The sequence below is a fragment of the Gobio gobio genome, assembly GCF_949357685.1.
Source record: "Gobio gobio genome assembly, chromosome: 2".
Lineage (NCBI taxonomy): Eukaryota > Metazoa > Chordata > Actinopteri > Cypriniformes > Gobionidae > Gobio > Gobio gobio.
The window spans coordinates 57,074,271-57,087,561 of record NC_137098.1 but is presented as its reverse complement, the minus strand read 5'-3'; the positions used below and the strand labels follow the sequence as shown (position 1 = coordinate 57,087,561).

The window sequence follows — 13,291 nt, the reverse complement described above, 5'->3', positions numbered from 1 at the left end:
TAGCACATTTCCTACACAATGGCAATTCAAAGTGCTTTACACAGAAATGGAAGAAAATAAATAGATGTAACCTGAATCACCCCTATCTGGAGTGGAGGAAATTGGAGTGTCAGGTTCGCGATTTTACTATTTATATTTGTCAGGTAACTGTGCGTTTAAACAGCACCCTTGCAGACAAATCTTCCTGGCCTAATTCCAGGGCTAACTCCCGTGTTTATATCCTGGACAAGATCGCTTTCCCTTCGCATAATAGCTAAAAGCAGACTCTCCTTGCTTTGAGTGAACCCTTGGTATTTCTAACTGACTTGATCCTGATGATCTGAGTGGTTTACTGCTTACAGTGTGTATTGGAAACGAAACGGCCATTACCATATCTGAATTTCAGCTCTGGAGGTTTTCTCAGCACTTGCATACAGTGATACGAACAGTTACAATGGCGTTGGTTTTACTGTATCAATTCCAGCACAAGTCCTCATCCTTTTGAAGTGCATGAAAAGTGGAGGCACACCGCTGAAAACAGCATCTTCTCGACAACAAGAATTAAACTCTTTCAGGCCTCAGCTATACATTGCAGTGTTTGAGGACGGGTCAAAGTATGTTGATTGTGGGCAGCCAATGAAGACCATAGGCTGGCATTATGCAAATGTATTAAATTGGTAACAGGAAGTGAGACAGGAATTGCAGGTGACGCATTTCAGCAGTTCAGAATTGATTCTTACTTTTAAGAGACAATAACTGCAGACCTTTTACATTCATAAACATGCTACACAATGCATGTAAAGGTAATATTCAGAAAAATACACTGTAAAAAAAGGATATGATCAATAAGTTATAACGAAATCTGTTTTTACATTGTTTTAACTCTTACCTACTTTTGTTAAGTCAGTTTAATGTAATTTAAGTTGAAATGACTTAAACATCCAAGTTGATTGTACTAAAAAAGGTTGTGTTTTTTTTTTTTTTTTTTTTTTTTTACAGTGTATAGTAAGGGCACTTTAAAACACTCAAAAACAAGTGATTTGGTAAGAGATGTTTTAAGGGATGTCTGGCAGAAGATGCATAATTGCCTTAATTTATATTTGAGAGAATTAATGCCACAACGTTTTTGCCGCTATGGTTGCTTATTCAAAACAAAGGCGTAGCTTGATGACGCCTTTATTATGCAGCAGATGACCACTTGCGTATGTGAGGTAACGCAGCGCTGTTTTATCGTATTAGATATTTGAGTGTGTTGAAGGTTATGCTATAATGCTTCTCTGTGTGTTCGCTCGGCAGCTACTATGAGACACTTGTTGCACACTGCAGTGAGCTAGATCAATATTAGGCATAAAACATGGTACTCGCAGTAAACCAAGAAAACAAGATTTAATCAAGAGTAACTGTGATGACAATGATTAGTTTTCTGTTGATGAATGTATCCAAACAGTTGCTCACCTGTCTGATAAACACACGTCTCTGGTGTTTCCATGGTTTCTTCAAAATAAAACGTAAATCGAGGGTAACGCGGGTATGATGTCATTGATAGGCGACGCACGGACACGGTCCGTTTCCTGGTTAAAATTGCTTATTTCTCTGGATTTAAACATTCTTGGAAACATTTGGGATAATGCAAATACACAAGCCAACAAAATCTATAACACCGTTCTGGTGGTTTTTGAATATTTTAATCCAAAAATCATACATATTGTGCGTTTAAAGCAACAGTTTAAGTTAAATTATAAAGTACAATATTGCCTGTTCGTAAAATGTTAATTAACAAACATTTATCAAAGAAGTAAAGTCATTGAGCAGAAAGACCGTAATATTGACTTTTTATATTAAACATTATATTTAAAATAGCAAAGAATGTAAGAAAGCTTTACAATAAAAAAAAAACTACATGGTCTACAGATACATTGAGCTCTCAAAAGTTCTCATTTAATCCTTCCTAATCAGAATCATAATTGTCTACATATCAGGAAGGAAACAATTTCACATAACTGTACACTTGAAAATAACTATAGATAAATAACTAACACTTTCATCACATCAATAGCCTATTCCTTAATACAGCAAACATGATAAAGTACAATAATTATTTCATTCTTTTCCAGAATGGTTGAAACTTAATATAATTTAAGTCTAGAACTGGTAGTACAGGTGAATTATGATATATATATATGCATTAGTTTCAGAAATTTTACATGCATAAACATCTTGATTAAATTAAATTAGCGAACTCTAAAGCACACAGACTTGAAATTGAACTAAGAGCTGACCCTTGTAGCCTTGCAGGCCAATACCTCCAAAATGTATTACAGGGAATAGATTCTCTTGAGCACAGACTTAGTCTGAACATTCTCTCTGTCTCTTCATCTTTTTGTCTCAATATGATGTGATCAGGTTCATCTTTGGTCAGAAAGACATTGTGCATTCCTTATTTCTTGCATTAGCTCTGTTCCACAGAGAAGTTAGTGTCTGACCTGAATGATGAAAAAAATAAATATTTAAGACCTTTAAAACATAAAATTCAATAAAAAAAAAACTTAAATTGTTCTCAAATAACGGACACATCATCTTGGTCATTTTGCATAAATATGGAGTTGGAGTATGGAGTAATTTCTTTCTTTCCTGAAATGTTACTACACAATTGCCCGTTCATTATGTTATTGTGATCGTAAAGCTGTAAATCTATTATGTGGTGTGTACTGCCATCTCATGGTGAACAAGCATGTTTACATTATGTAAAGACTCCACAGAAAAGTTCAATTTACTTCTAACATGGAGAATTTTAACTAAACATTGATATTTTGATCAATCGTATATTCTATATATAAATCTATAGCGTATTATAATAGTTACAGTATGGTCTCTCTTTGTATAACATCAAGAGAGTTCAAACTTACATCCTGTCAGGATGTTTGCCGACCATGTGACTGTTGTACTCTAGAATGGGAGACATGCTCTCCTCATCTTCAGGCACCTGTAAAGAATGACTGTTTTAAAAACACAGACCTAAAGAATTCACACTGTATAGAAGAAACCAGGCTACTTGTCAAATTTATAATTCTCATTTGAGTTCTATAGTGCCACCTAGCTGTGCAACAATTAAATACAAATTTAAACTCACCTCCCAGTACACCTCATCATCAAAGCAGTTATCATCGGATGGGTCTCCCCAGATGGGCAGTCTCAGGATGCAACCTGTATATACATATACCAGGGTTATTATAATTAGCTAAAACTAAAATCATAAAAAAAAAAAAAAATGAATAACTGTAATTAATTTTTTATTTTATATATATATATAATTATTATTATTATTATATATGTATTTTTTGGGATGCTCACCTACTACAATTCCACCAACGATTCCAAAAACAAGAGCAACACAAATCCCAGCTGCCTGGAAGCCTCCTTGCATGGCAGGCGTCCTCGTAGCAAAGTCCCCTACGAAATCAAAGGTGTTTACCAACCTGAAAAAGAAAAAGATTTGTATCAGCAACATAGCCTGTACACACTTTTAATATTCAAAAAGACTATTGATATTCAGTAATATTATCGATTTAACTGCACTGACCATATTTGATGAGAACAAAATAAGAACTGAATTAAGCTAGATGATGAAATTCAATCTGAATAGCCGAATAATGACTCTATTGCCTTCTGTAGAGCTGCTTTACAGCTGAAACTAAGTCATTTCATGATTGTTGACAATATTAAAACTTTAATTTACATACTTGTACTTTTTTGTTGTTGAAAATGAACAAAACTGAAAAAATACATCATCAATCCTTCAATGTTTTTGTCGTACCGTGATTCACTATTGTAACACTATTAGAAGCGTTTAGCAAATAGCAAGTTTAGCGAATTATAGCAAGGGAACTCCGCCCATTTTACCCCCCGCAAGACATTTTTTACCAGGGGACCCCTCTGAAATGCGATTGGGCTAGTTTTGTTGTGTAAACCTGGCAACCCTGAAAGGATGACATGGAGCAGCTAAATCTCCAACCTCCAGGTAATCACCCGTTAAAAAAAATGTCGAACAGAGGAGAGTCTTTTGGCAAAAAGAGAATGTGACAGAGCTCGTAATAAAACAAGAATCAACATCGGCTTTGCTTTTCGGAGATGGCGAGAACCGAGGGATTTGAAATGTTGTAAAGCGATGCAGAGATGTTGTTTTTATTACTCAACAAGTGAGAAAGGTATTTTATTGAACAGATAAATTGCCATATGAAGCGCTCTAACAGAGTTCATGGTAAAGAATTTTCTGAAGGGTGGTTTCATTGTGATTGTTGCTGTGCTGGAATTTATTTTCAAGGAAGTACCGTGTCTATTAATGGGAATAGCTATCGTAACATCTTCAGCTAGTCAACTTGAGATCCTGTCTATCTAAACTGGTTATATCTCTTAAGCCTATAGTGAATGTTTTATAAACAGTAGGATAATCTCTCTTTCTCTTTTAGTTCTAGGAAAGAACCATATTCACCATATGTGACTGGACTTTTACAACTAATCAACTTTGTATGATTCAAATTTTTCAATTGAGTTGTATCCTAATAACTAAACATTCACACTCACCCTTCATGTCCATAGACAGACTCGCTGGCAGTAGCCGCAGTGATGGCACCTACGACTCCTCCGAGGAGCCCAGGCATGGCGTGCAGGTTGTGGATGCCACAGGTGTCTTGAATCTTCAGGTACTTCTCCATGAAGGGCTACATGGGGAAAATGAATATAATATGGTATAAATGAGTCTGTTCTCACAGTGCAAATGACGCTCAAATCTGCTCTTCTGTCACACTCACAGAGATCACCAGGTAGCCGAACGTGGACAATATTCCACAGAAGAAGCCAACGATGAGAGAACCGTAGGGTGAGATCATGAATTCGGCTGCTGTTCCCATGGCAACGCCCCCTGCCAGAGTTGCATTCTGGATATGAACCTAAGTTGCACAAAACAGGTACAATGTTACAAAACACAAATAGGACGCTGCACACGCCATAATGATGACATAATAAAGTGCTGTAACTCACCATGTCCAGTTTTCCTTTCTTAGCAGAAAGGCTGGATATGGCAAATGTAGTAAGTACAGAGGAAGCCAGAGCAAGGTAGGTGTTTATGGCCGCCCGGTGTTGACCGTCTCCATGATCTGAGATGGCAGAGTTGAAACTGGGCCAGAACATCCAGAGGAAGAGGGTCCCTGTAAGAGGAAACATCTTCAGATAAAGGACTGGATTTTTTTGAAACGCGGCTCATGTAAGATCTTATCAAGGATGCGTAACATAAAAATGACTCCTGAAAGGAGTCATAACATACCAATCATAGCAAAGACATCAGAGTGGTAGACAGAGCTGTTCAGATGCTTGCTTTGGTCTAGCTTCGGTCGATAAAGAATCCATGATATTGTGAGACCGTAGTAGGCTCCGAAAGTGTGGATGACCATGGATCCGCCAGAGTCACGAACCTGTAAGAGACCATTTATTAAAATCTCTTGATTTTGATTTTTCAGGATGATGGCTATTCACCAGGATCATCATCAAGAACTAAAACTATAGTTCACCCAAAAATTTAAATTCTGTCATCATTTACTCGCCCTTAATTCTGTATAGATTTCTAAGAAGGTATGTTGAAGAATGTTGGTAGCCAGACAGTTGATGGAACCCATTGACTTCCATAGTATTTATTTCCATATATGGAAGTCAATGAGGCCCATCAACTATTTGGTTGTAGACATTCTTCAAAATATCTTCTTTTGTGTTCAGCAGAAGAAAGAAACTCATACAGGTTTGGAACAACTTGAGGGTGAGTAAATTATTTTTGGGTGAACTATCCTTTTAAGAAATAAAGCTGACATAAAATAAAAGATCAGTATTAGATTAAAAACTAATTTTGTTTCAGTCAAAACACTAAAATAAACTAAAACAACTGAAATAAAAAAAAATTCTAAATGATAAAAAAAAAAAAATTACAAACATGCATAGCTAATTTTATTTTCAGTATGATTGATAGACCATAATAGTTTCAATTAATATTGTAAAGTAGTTTTTTTATGTTTTAATTTTTATTTTAGTAAAGATTTTGCTATTTTGTTGTTTTTGTCATTTTTATTATTTAAAAAAAATATAGATGGCTATATAGTTCTTATTAGTGTTTATTTCATTTTTAGTTAAACTAAAAGAAAATGAAAAATGGTGCCATGGCAACTAGCTGAATTAAAATAAGCTATGTTTTTATGGCTTCAGTTGTATTTTCAGTTAACAATAATTACCCTGATAGCAAAATGAATACAAATTTAACCAAAATGAAAATAACAAAGCTACTTACATGGAGAAGATCAAGAATGATGTATTCCTCGACCGCAAACAGTGTGATGCCGAAAAGTGTCACGACCATCAGTTGCACCGGACTGACTTTTCCCAGGAGAGCTCCATATGCAATGAGACATCCCGCCACACAGAAGTCGGCATTGATGAGCCTGGTGGTGCAAGATGGGAAATTAAACTTTTTTGAATATATCAGCTGATGCATTGTTCAAGAAAGTCACATTTGCAATGTGCTGATTTAAACGGCCACCTGATGCCACAATATGGCACATTATGGCACATATGACACTTAAATAAATGTTATACTAAGAATGCGAGGTGCAAAACATACCCCTCAATTCCGATCTTGATTGTGCCATCAATCGGGTCCAGAGAGTGGAACCAGCCCTGCATGAGCAGAGCCCACTGCAGACCAAAGGCGGCGATGAGAAAGTTGAATCCGACCCCGCCAAAGCTGTAGCGCTTCAGGAAGGTCATGAGAAAGCCGAATCCTACAAAAATCATCACATGTACGTCCTGGAAACCTGAGGAAAGTGACAGGGACGGTTAATGGATGACCTAATGAAAGCTCAACAAAACATTGTGTTACTTTGCCTTATTAGTATCAAACCCTGCAGAACATGAATACTCACTTGGGTATCTGAAGTAGAAGTCGTTCTCAATGTCACTCGTGATGTTCTTCTGATGTTTGTGCTCAGACCAGTGCGCATCCGATTCTTCATCGTAACGCACAAACAGTCCGAACAAGACGACCATGGCGATCTGCCACACGAAGCAGACCGCAGGCAGGCTGATCCGGACGTCAGGGTTTTTGGTCCGGCACCAGAAGCCTCGGCAGCAGTCGACGAAGTTCCCCATGGCGAAGTTAAGAGATGATCTGTCGGGTGAAGCTCTCTTCTTGTGATTTCTGAGTTGGGTGCAGCTGTATTTATAGCTCGTAATCTGGAGGTGTGTCACTTCTCACCTGTTCCAGGTCTATCTTCTGGAAATGAAACCAGGGTGGCTGTGACAGTCACCTGACAAGACTGATGAATATCTTGTCTGCTGTCTGACCTTTTTTTTTTTAAGAGGTCTTACTAAAGACTATTCAGACTACCTTTGACAAAAGCAATCCACCTTCAGGTGAGATTATTTTCTTTGCATTATTGTGGGGTTTTTTGTTGCTTTTTTCCACGTCTACCAGATTTTTCTAACTTTTGGAAGGTTTTGATTTAGATTGCTGTGCAGTCAACCAGTCCAAATCAAGAAAATCAGGGCAAACATGTTAATGAGCAAGAGTAGGAAACTTTCAGTGCAACATTTTATTCTGCTTTGTTCTCTTTGTCTACAGGGCAAAAACTGCACTTCTTTTGAGTATCCGAATAAATCAAATCTGCTTTCAACTCATTTGACTGTAAGTAAAACTACACGAGTAGTTGACTTGAACTTCCCAGCAGTTCGACTAAGATACACATTTTTTTCAGTTCTTCTATAATAATTATACATGCAGTAATTATGAGCTCATATTAAATATGAGACTACATATTTGTACTTTTTAAAAAATCTGTCTGAACTAGTGAAGGCAAAAACATCCTTAAAAATGACGAGGAATGTAACAAAAAATAGTGATCAGTTAAAAAGCTTATCAATGTTGCTTTATACATTCAGTAAATGTATTTTAACCTAAAAATATTGAATTGATGTTGCATAAATTGAGTGGTGTTGCCATTACCCATATTTTATTTTTCTTGACTATATAAAAGAAATGGCAAGGTGAGCCAGTGTAATAGTTATTATCAAGCTTCTTTTGCAGGCATTCAACTCATAAGTCATAAGACACATCTAAATAGCCAATATCTCAATGATTGACATTGTTCTTTGTTGGGTACATACCAGATACTATCAGTGTTTTCTGAAGTAGCTGAACCGCTGCGTTACATAACCGGAGCACCTGTATCTGCTCGACTCTAATTTTCAGGTACAGAAACTAAATTAAAAAAAGTAATTAAATGTAAAATAACACTGCATTGTAGGCTATTAAATATAGATTAATCCTTATCAAAGTTACAAAAGTTATTCAGTCAAGAGCAGTTGGTGTTTGTTTTTTGTTTGTATTTTGTTGTTGAAAAAGACGGCAGGAGGGTTATTAGGCTGCTGTCATTTTAAGAGCTGCACGTATTGTGTTTTCTTTCTCAGTCTCAACGTTCACTTAAGACATAACCGATTATGTTTCACAAATATATATATACTCACCGGTATGGCCATTTTGACATAATTCGGTGTAAAAGCGCAAGAAGGCGCATTAAATTACTGTCTGAAATTACCTCCTCGAAATCGGGTCTCCATTAGGACCCCAAGCAATCACATTGGCTCAAATTACTTTTAATAGGGACTCTTTTAGGTGCCTGTTTACAATTCCTACAAAATCATGTTATGCTGTTTGAACTGAATGTCTGTATTAGTTAACTTGTGTAGGGGATCGCGGGGCACAACCTAGCGGGGTTTAGTTGTAACATGCATCTTTTAACCCTTTCCACACATGCCAGAATGACGAAACTGTGTATTTACTAGTTGCCATATCAACATTATTTAGAGAAAAAATAGCGCCAAAATTAAAAAATCTCTGGAAGATATTACTGAACATGTATTTAATCATAGCAAAAGTCAATTTCTTACTTAAGTTTAGTTTTCATCTCTGTTTTTGTGTTTATTTAAAATAAGACAAGTCCGATATTATTTTAATCTTATATCTGTTATTAAAGAGTTCAGATCGTTCTTTAATGCTGATCTAACAGCAGAAGACACGAGATGCGGTTTAAATCCCAGTTCCGCAGATGGGGTGCGCTGCGTTACAATGAGCCCCTATTTGAAATATGCCATTATATTCTATACTTTTATGAATTCTTATGAGAAACCATGAGAAAAGGGTGAATAATGTCAGAGTTAAAGGGTTAGTTCACCCAAAAATGAAAATTCTGTCATTAATTACTCACCCTCATGTCGTTCGACACCCGTAAGACCTCCGTTCATATTCGGAACACAAATGAAGATATTTTAGCTGAAAGCTGATGGCTGAGAAAGGCTTCAGACAGGCCTCCATTGGCATTCAGTACATTTACACTCCCAAGACCCATAAAAGGCACTTAAAACGTTGTTACAAAGTCCATCTCACCACAGTGGCTCTACAATAATATTACGATGCGACGGCAATAGTTTTTGTGCGCAAAAAAAAATCTAAATAACACCTTTATCCAACTTGTTCTTGTCTTCCGTGTGTGCCTCCACGACGCATGCGCGAGAATATGACGTAGCGCCAGCGTTCGGACACATGACCCAGAAGCGATTTGTTTACAAGCAGAGGAAGACGCGAGTATCTAAGCTGTTGAATTCTACATTGATCGTGCTTTAGGTCTCGGCGTAGTTCTCAAAATGGGACTAAAGTGTGCATTTCATGGATTCCCGAACCCCGGCGCTACGTCATATTCTCGCGCATGCGTCGTGGAGGCGCACACGGAAGACAAGAACAAGTTGGATAAAGGTGTTATTTTGATTTTTTTTTTTTTTACACAAAAACTATTGTCGTCGCATCGGAAAATTATTGTAGAGCCACTGTGGTGAGATGGACTTTGTAACAACGTTTTAAAGGTGCCCTTTATGGGTCTTGGGAGTATTAATGTACTGAATGCCAATGGAGGCCTATCTGAAGCCTTTCTCAGCCATCAGCTTTCAACAAAAAAATCTTCATTTGTGTTCCAAATATGAACGGAGGTCTTACGGGTGTCGAACGACATGAGGGTGAGTAATTAATGACAGAATTTTCATTTTTGGGTGAACTAACCCTTTAATGTTCGGAAATTATTCATTATTCATATTATGTTTTTAACTGTGCTGTATAGCTGTATTTCATGATGTGTTTGTTGTCAAACTCAAAAATGAGTATATTTTTAATGATTAAAAAATGCCATTATTTTATTTTAAAAAGTTAATAATTGTATTTTGTTTACAAAATATTTTAGTTTGTCTTGGATATTTTTTTTATTATATCAGGTGACATTTTAAGCTGTCATTTGGTCATGTTACAATGTGCCCCACCACATGTTACAATGTACCCCACCTACGGGGCATGTTGACACATTTCACTTCCATTCTTTCGGGGTAAATCAAGAAAAAAGTATACACTGTATTGATGAAACGAAACCACATAATTGTACTAGACATGTGTGAAATTAATGTGGGGAAAAATAAATACTCTGAACCCCAAGTGGATTTACACAAACTGAGAAAATCAAAAAGCGTTAGTTGTGCCCCGCTCTCCCCTACTAGCAAACAGAGATACCCCATTAGCCTGATGGCTAAGCTTTTATACATGCATTTACACTTACCCTACATGATTCACAATCCTCTTTAATGCAATTAAATGTCCAAATATTTCCGTTAGCCTATATAAAGAATGTAATAGTGTAAATTCATTTAATAGGCTATTATTATTATTAGATATTTATTACTTACAGTTTATCAAGTGAAAGAAACAATCAAGTTTGTTTTAATATGCACTATATAGTTGCTAAGCCACATATTTTAAATTAATAACATTGTTCGTGTAGCTATATAATCATTAACTGGTAGCTGAGATGGATGACACCGCTTTCCTGTATATGTAGGCCTGTAGGGAACCACTCGTTATACATAAATCACGTTACAGTTTAAATTGTTACTTGCATATACGTTTGAGTTTTAATCCAAATTCGTTCGTTCTCTCTCTCTCTCTCTCTCTCTCTCTCTCTCTCTCTCTCTCTCTCTCTCTCTCTCTCTCTCTCTCTCTCTCTCTCTCTCTCTCTCTCTCTCGTGCGACGTTAACGTTTCTGTTCAGTTTTACTTATATTGACATTTGACCGAAACATTTACGATGCCTGTAAAAAGGGATTCGGTCGACAAGCTCGCGCATACGTTAATCTCCGTTTCCAGTGTTTCTTTGTCTGGACACAAACACTGTTAACACGCGGTATCGGGCATTTGAATAAAAATTACTAGTTGCCTTGCAAAGACTTTTAAGCCCAGTTTCACAGAGAGTACTTAGATTAAACCAGGATTAGGCCTAAGGGCATTTAGCTTTTATAAACGCGCCTTAGAAAAAAAACAAAAACATTAGGCCTACTGGTGCATGTTAAGACAAAACTAAGTTGCTTTCAGTTAAAACAGCTCAAACATGCATTTTAGTCTGGGACCAGGTTTAAACCGTGTCTGTGAAACCAGCCATAGCTTCCTGTTTAAAGCAATTTACAACAAAACTCTAAATCAGATCACAGATGTTGTTCACATCAAGGGAAATAACTCAAACAGTGAACATTTAGCATTTTTAATCATCTTAATATAAGGTATAATTTACATTCAAATTTGCATATTGTGATAATTCTGCGGTTTTATTTTTATAAAACACTGTCTGCATTGGCTTTAGTTTTATATCATGAATTGTATAAAATACATTTCAAATACATAGGACAGACATATTTTCTGAATGTTCTGAAAGCACAATATTTGATTATTCCACCCCCCCCCCCTAACTTTTAGCAGATTTTAGAAAGAATAAAAGACATAAACAATAATTTTCCCTGCCTCACAAGCTGTATTTAATCTAATCTAATATATAGAAAAAGACTAAATTTGAAAATAACATGCTTTTTTTCCCTTTCTTTCTGGGATTTAAAAACGTTTATATAAAAAAATTCTCTATTGCATCATCCATTCAATAAGACTCACTTAACATTTACAATACTTTTCACAATAAAAAAAATGTCAAAACTCTGTTATGACACTAATGAAAGTATGGAAAGTAAGAAGTGACCAAAAAGGCATTTATTTCTTTAACATGCAAAACTAATTTCAAGCATTTATTCAGAAACATTTAAATCAACAGACATATTGTAAATCAAATCAAGTGTGTCCAAACGTTTCCCTTGTAGCAAATTAATTTGTCTCGCATCCCAAAGTCAGGCTCACGTCTGGAAAACAAAAATGGGTGTGTGTGCATATCTTCACACTTGGCTGAAGAGCATGTGGTTATTGTAGCGTTCTGGAGGTGTGTTCCACCAAAAAAACAGGTAGCGAACATGTGACAAAGTGTGGCCCTCAGATGTTTATCAGGGCGGCATTCCAAGGATAACAGGAATCACATGACCATGCCTTTGCAATCTTTCACTAGGACATTCCATCACTGATGACAAAAGGATATCACATGAATCACTGTCAATCAAAGACAGGTCAACACTTCACTTATGTACAGCTGATTAACGTTTTCTTCATTTTAGCTCAATGATCATGCCACTAAATCTTTGTCCAAATAAATTCAATAATGTGGACAATTAATCTGGATAACCGTTCTGGATCACAGAAAAACAGCACACAGGAGAAGAAAGTTCAATTCGCTTCAGCAATAATAATAATAAAAAAAAAAACATTGGCAAAAAAAAAAAAACAGCAGCAAAGACATTGGTTAATAAAGTGAGATTAAATACATAAAGTATATTTTTGTTAGCATTTCATTAATGCAGGTTTGAATTTTTGGTTTTATTGATTTTGAGGAATACTTTATGCAAGTGAGATGAGTAAGTGCTCACATTTAGAACTACAATAACCATCATGTTTACTCAGTGCACACAATGGGCCTCATTCATGAAACACGAGCAGAACGAATTTGCGTGTAAATCCGCTCTGACGTAAATTTTGGGGATTCACGAAAATGTTCGTAATTTCAAAATGTTAGTTGGTACGAAATAAATGTACACCTGCACCATACCACGTGTAAATGGTGCGTAAAACATTTGAACGTTCTTTGTTCAAATTTAGGCAAACTGACGACATTGCATTTTGATGCACTATGTACCATAATGATATTTAAAGAGTTGATTTGCCCCGTTACTGTTCAACGTTGGGTAGCGCTCCTCACTGTCACTTTTTACCCGGCCATCCAATCACAGTGGAGGAGGGGCGGGACAAAAACTACACCGAC

The 13,291-nt window shown here is 36.4% G+C and overlaps 1 protein-coding gene across 2 annotated transcripts; it reads right to left on the bottom strand.

Moving 5' to 3' along the window:
• Positions 1–1,347: 1,347 nt before the first annotated feature.
• rhcga (Rh family, C glycoprotein a) lies at positions 1,348–7,290 on the bottom strand. 2 transcript variants are annotated; one of them, XM_079841210.1, is made up of 11 exons: positions 6,939–7,290; positions 6,638–6,830; positions 6,308–6,458; positions 5,300–5,447; positions 5,017–5,183; positions 4,788–4,925; positions 4,561–4,697; positions 3,331–3,455; positions 3,110–3,183; positions 2,886–2,962; positions 1,348–2,462 (listed from the first exon to the last, which is right to left on the bottom strand). In XM_079841210.1, the coding sequence occupies exons 1-11, from the start codon at positions 7,162–7,164 to the stop codon at positions 2,429–2,431; spliced, it is 1,470 nt and encodes a 489-aa protein (XP_079697336.1). In that variant the 5' UTR covers positions 7,165–7,290; the 3' UTR covers positions 1,348–2,428. The 2 variants fall into 2 exon arrangements, with proteins under 2 accessions (XP_079697336.1, XP_079697337.1); XM_079841211.1 differs by having other exon boundaries at positions 1,647–2,462; positions 3,331–3,413; positions 4,645–4,697; positions 6,939–7,202.
• Between the last annotated feature and the right edge of the window lie 6,001 nt (positions 7,291–13,291).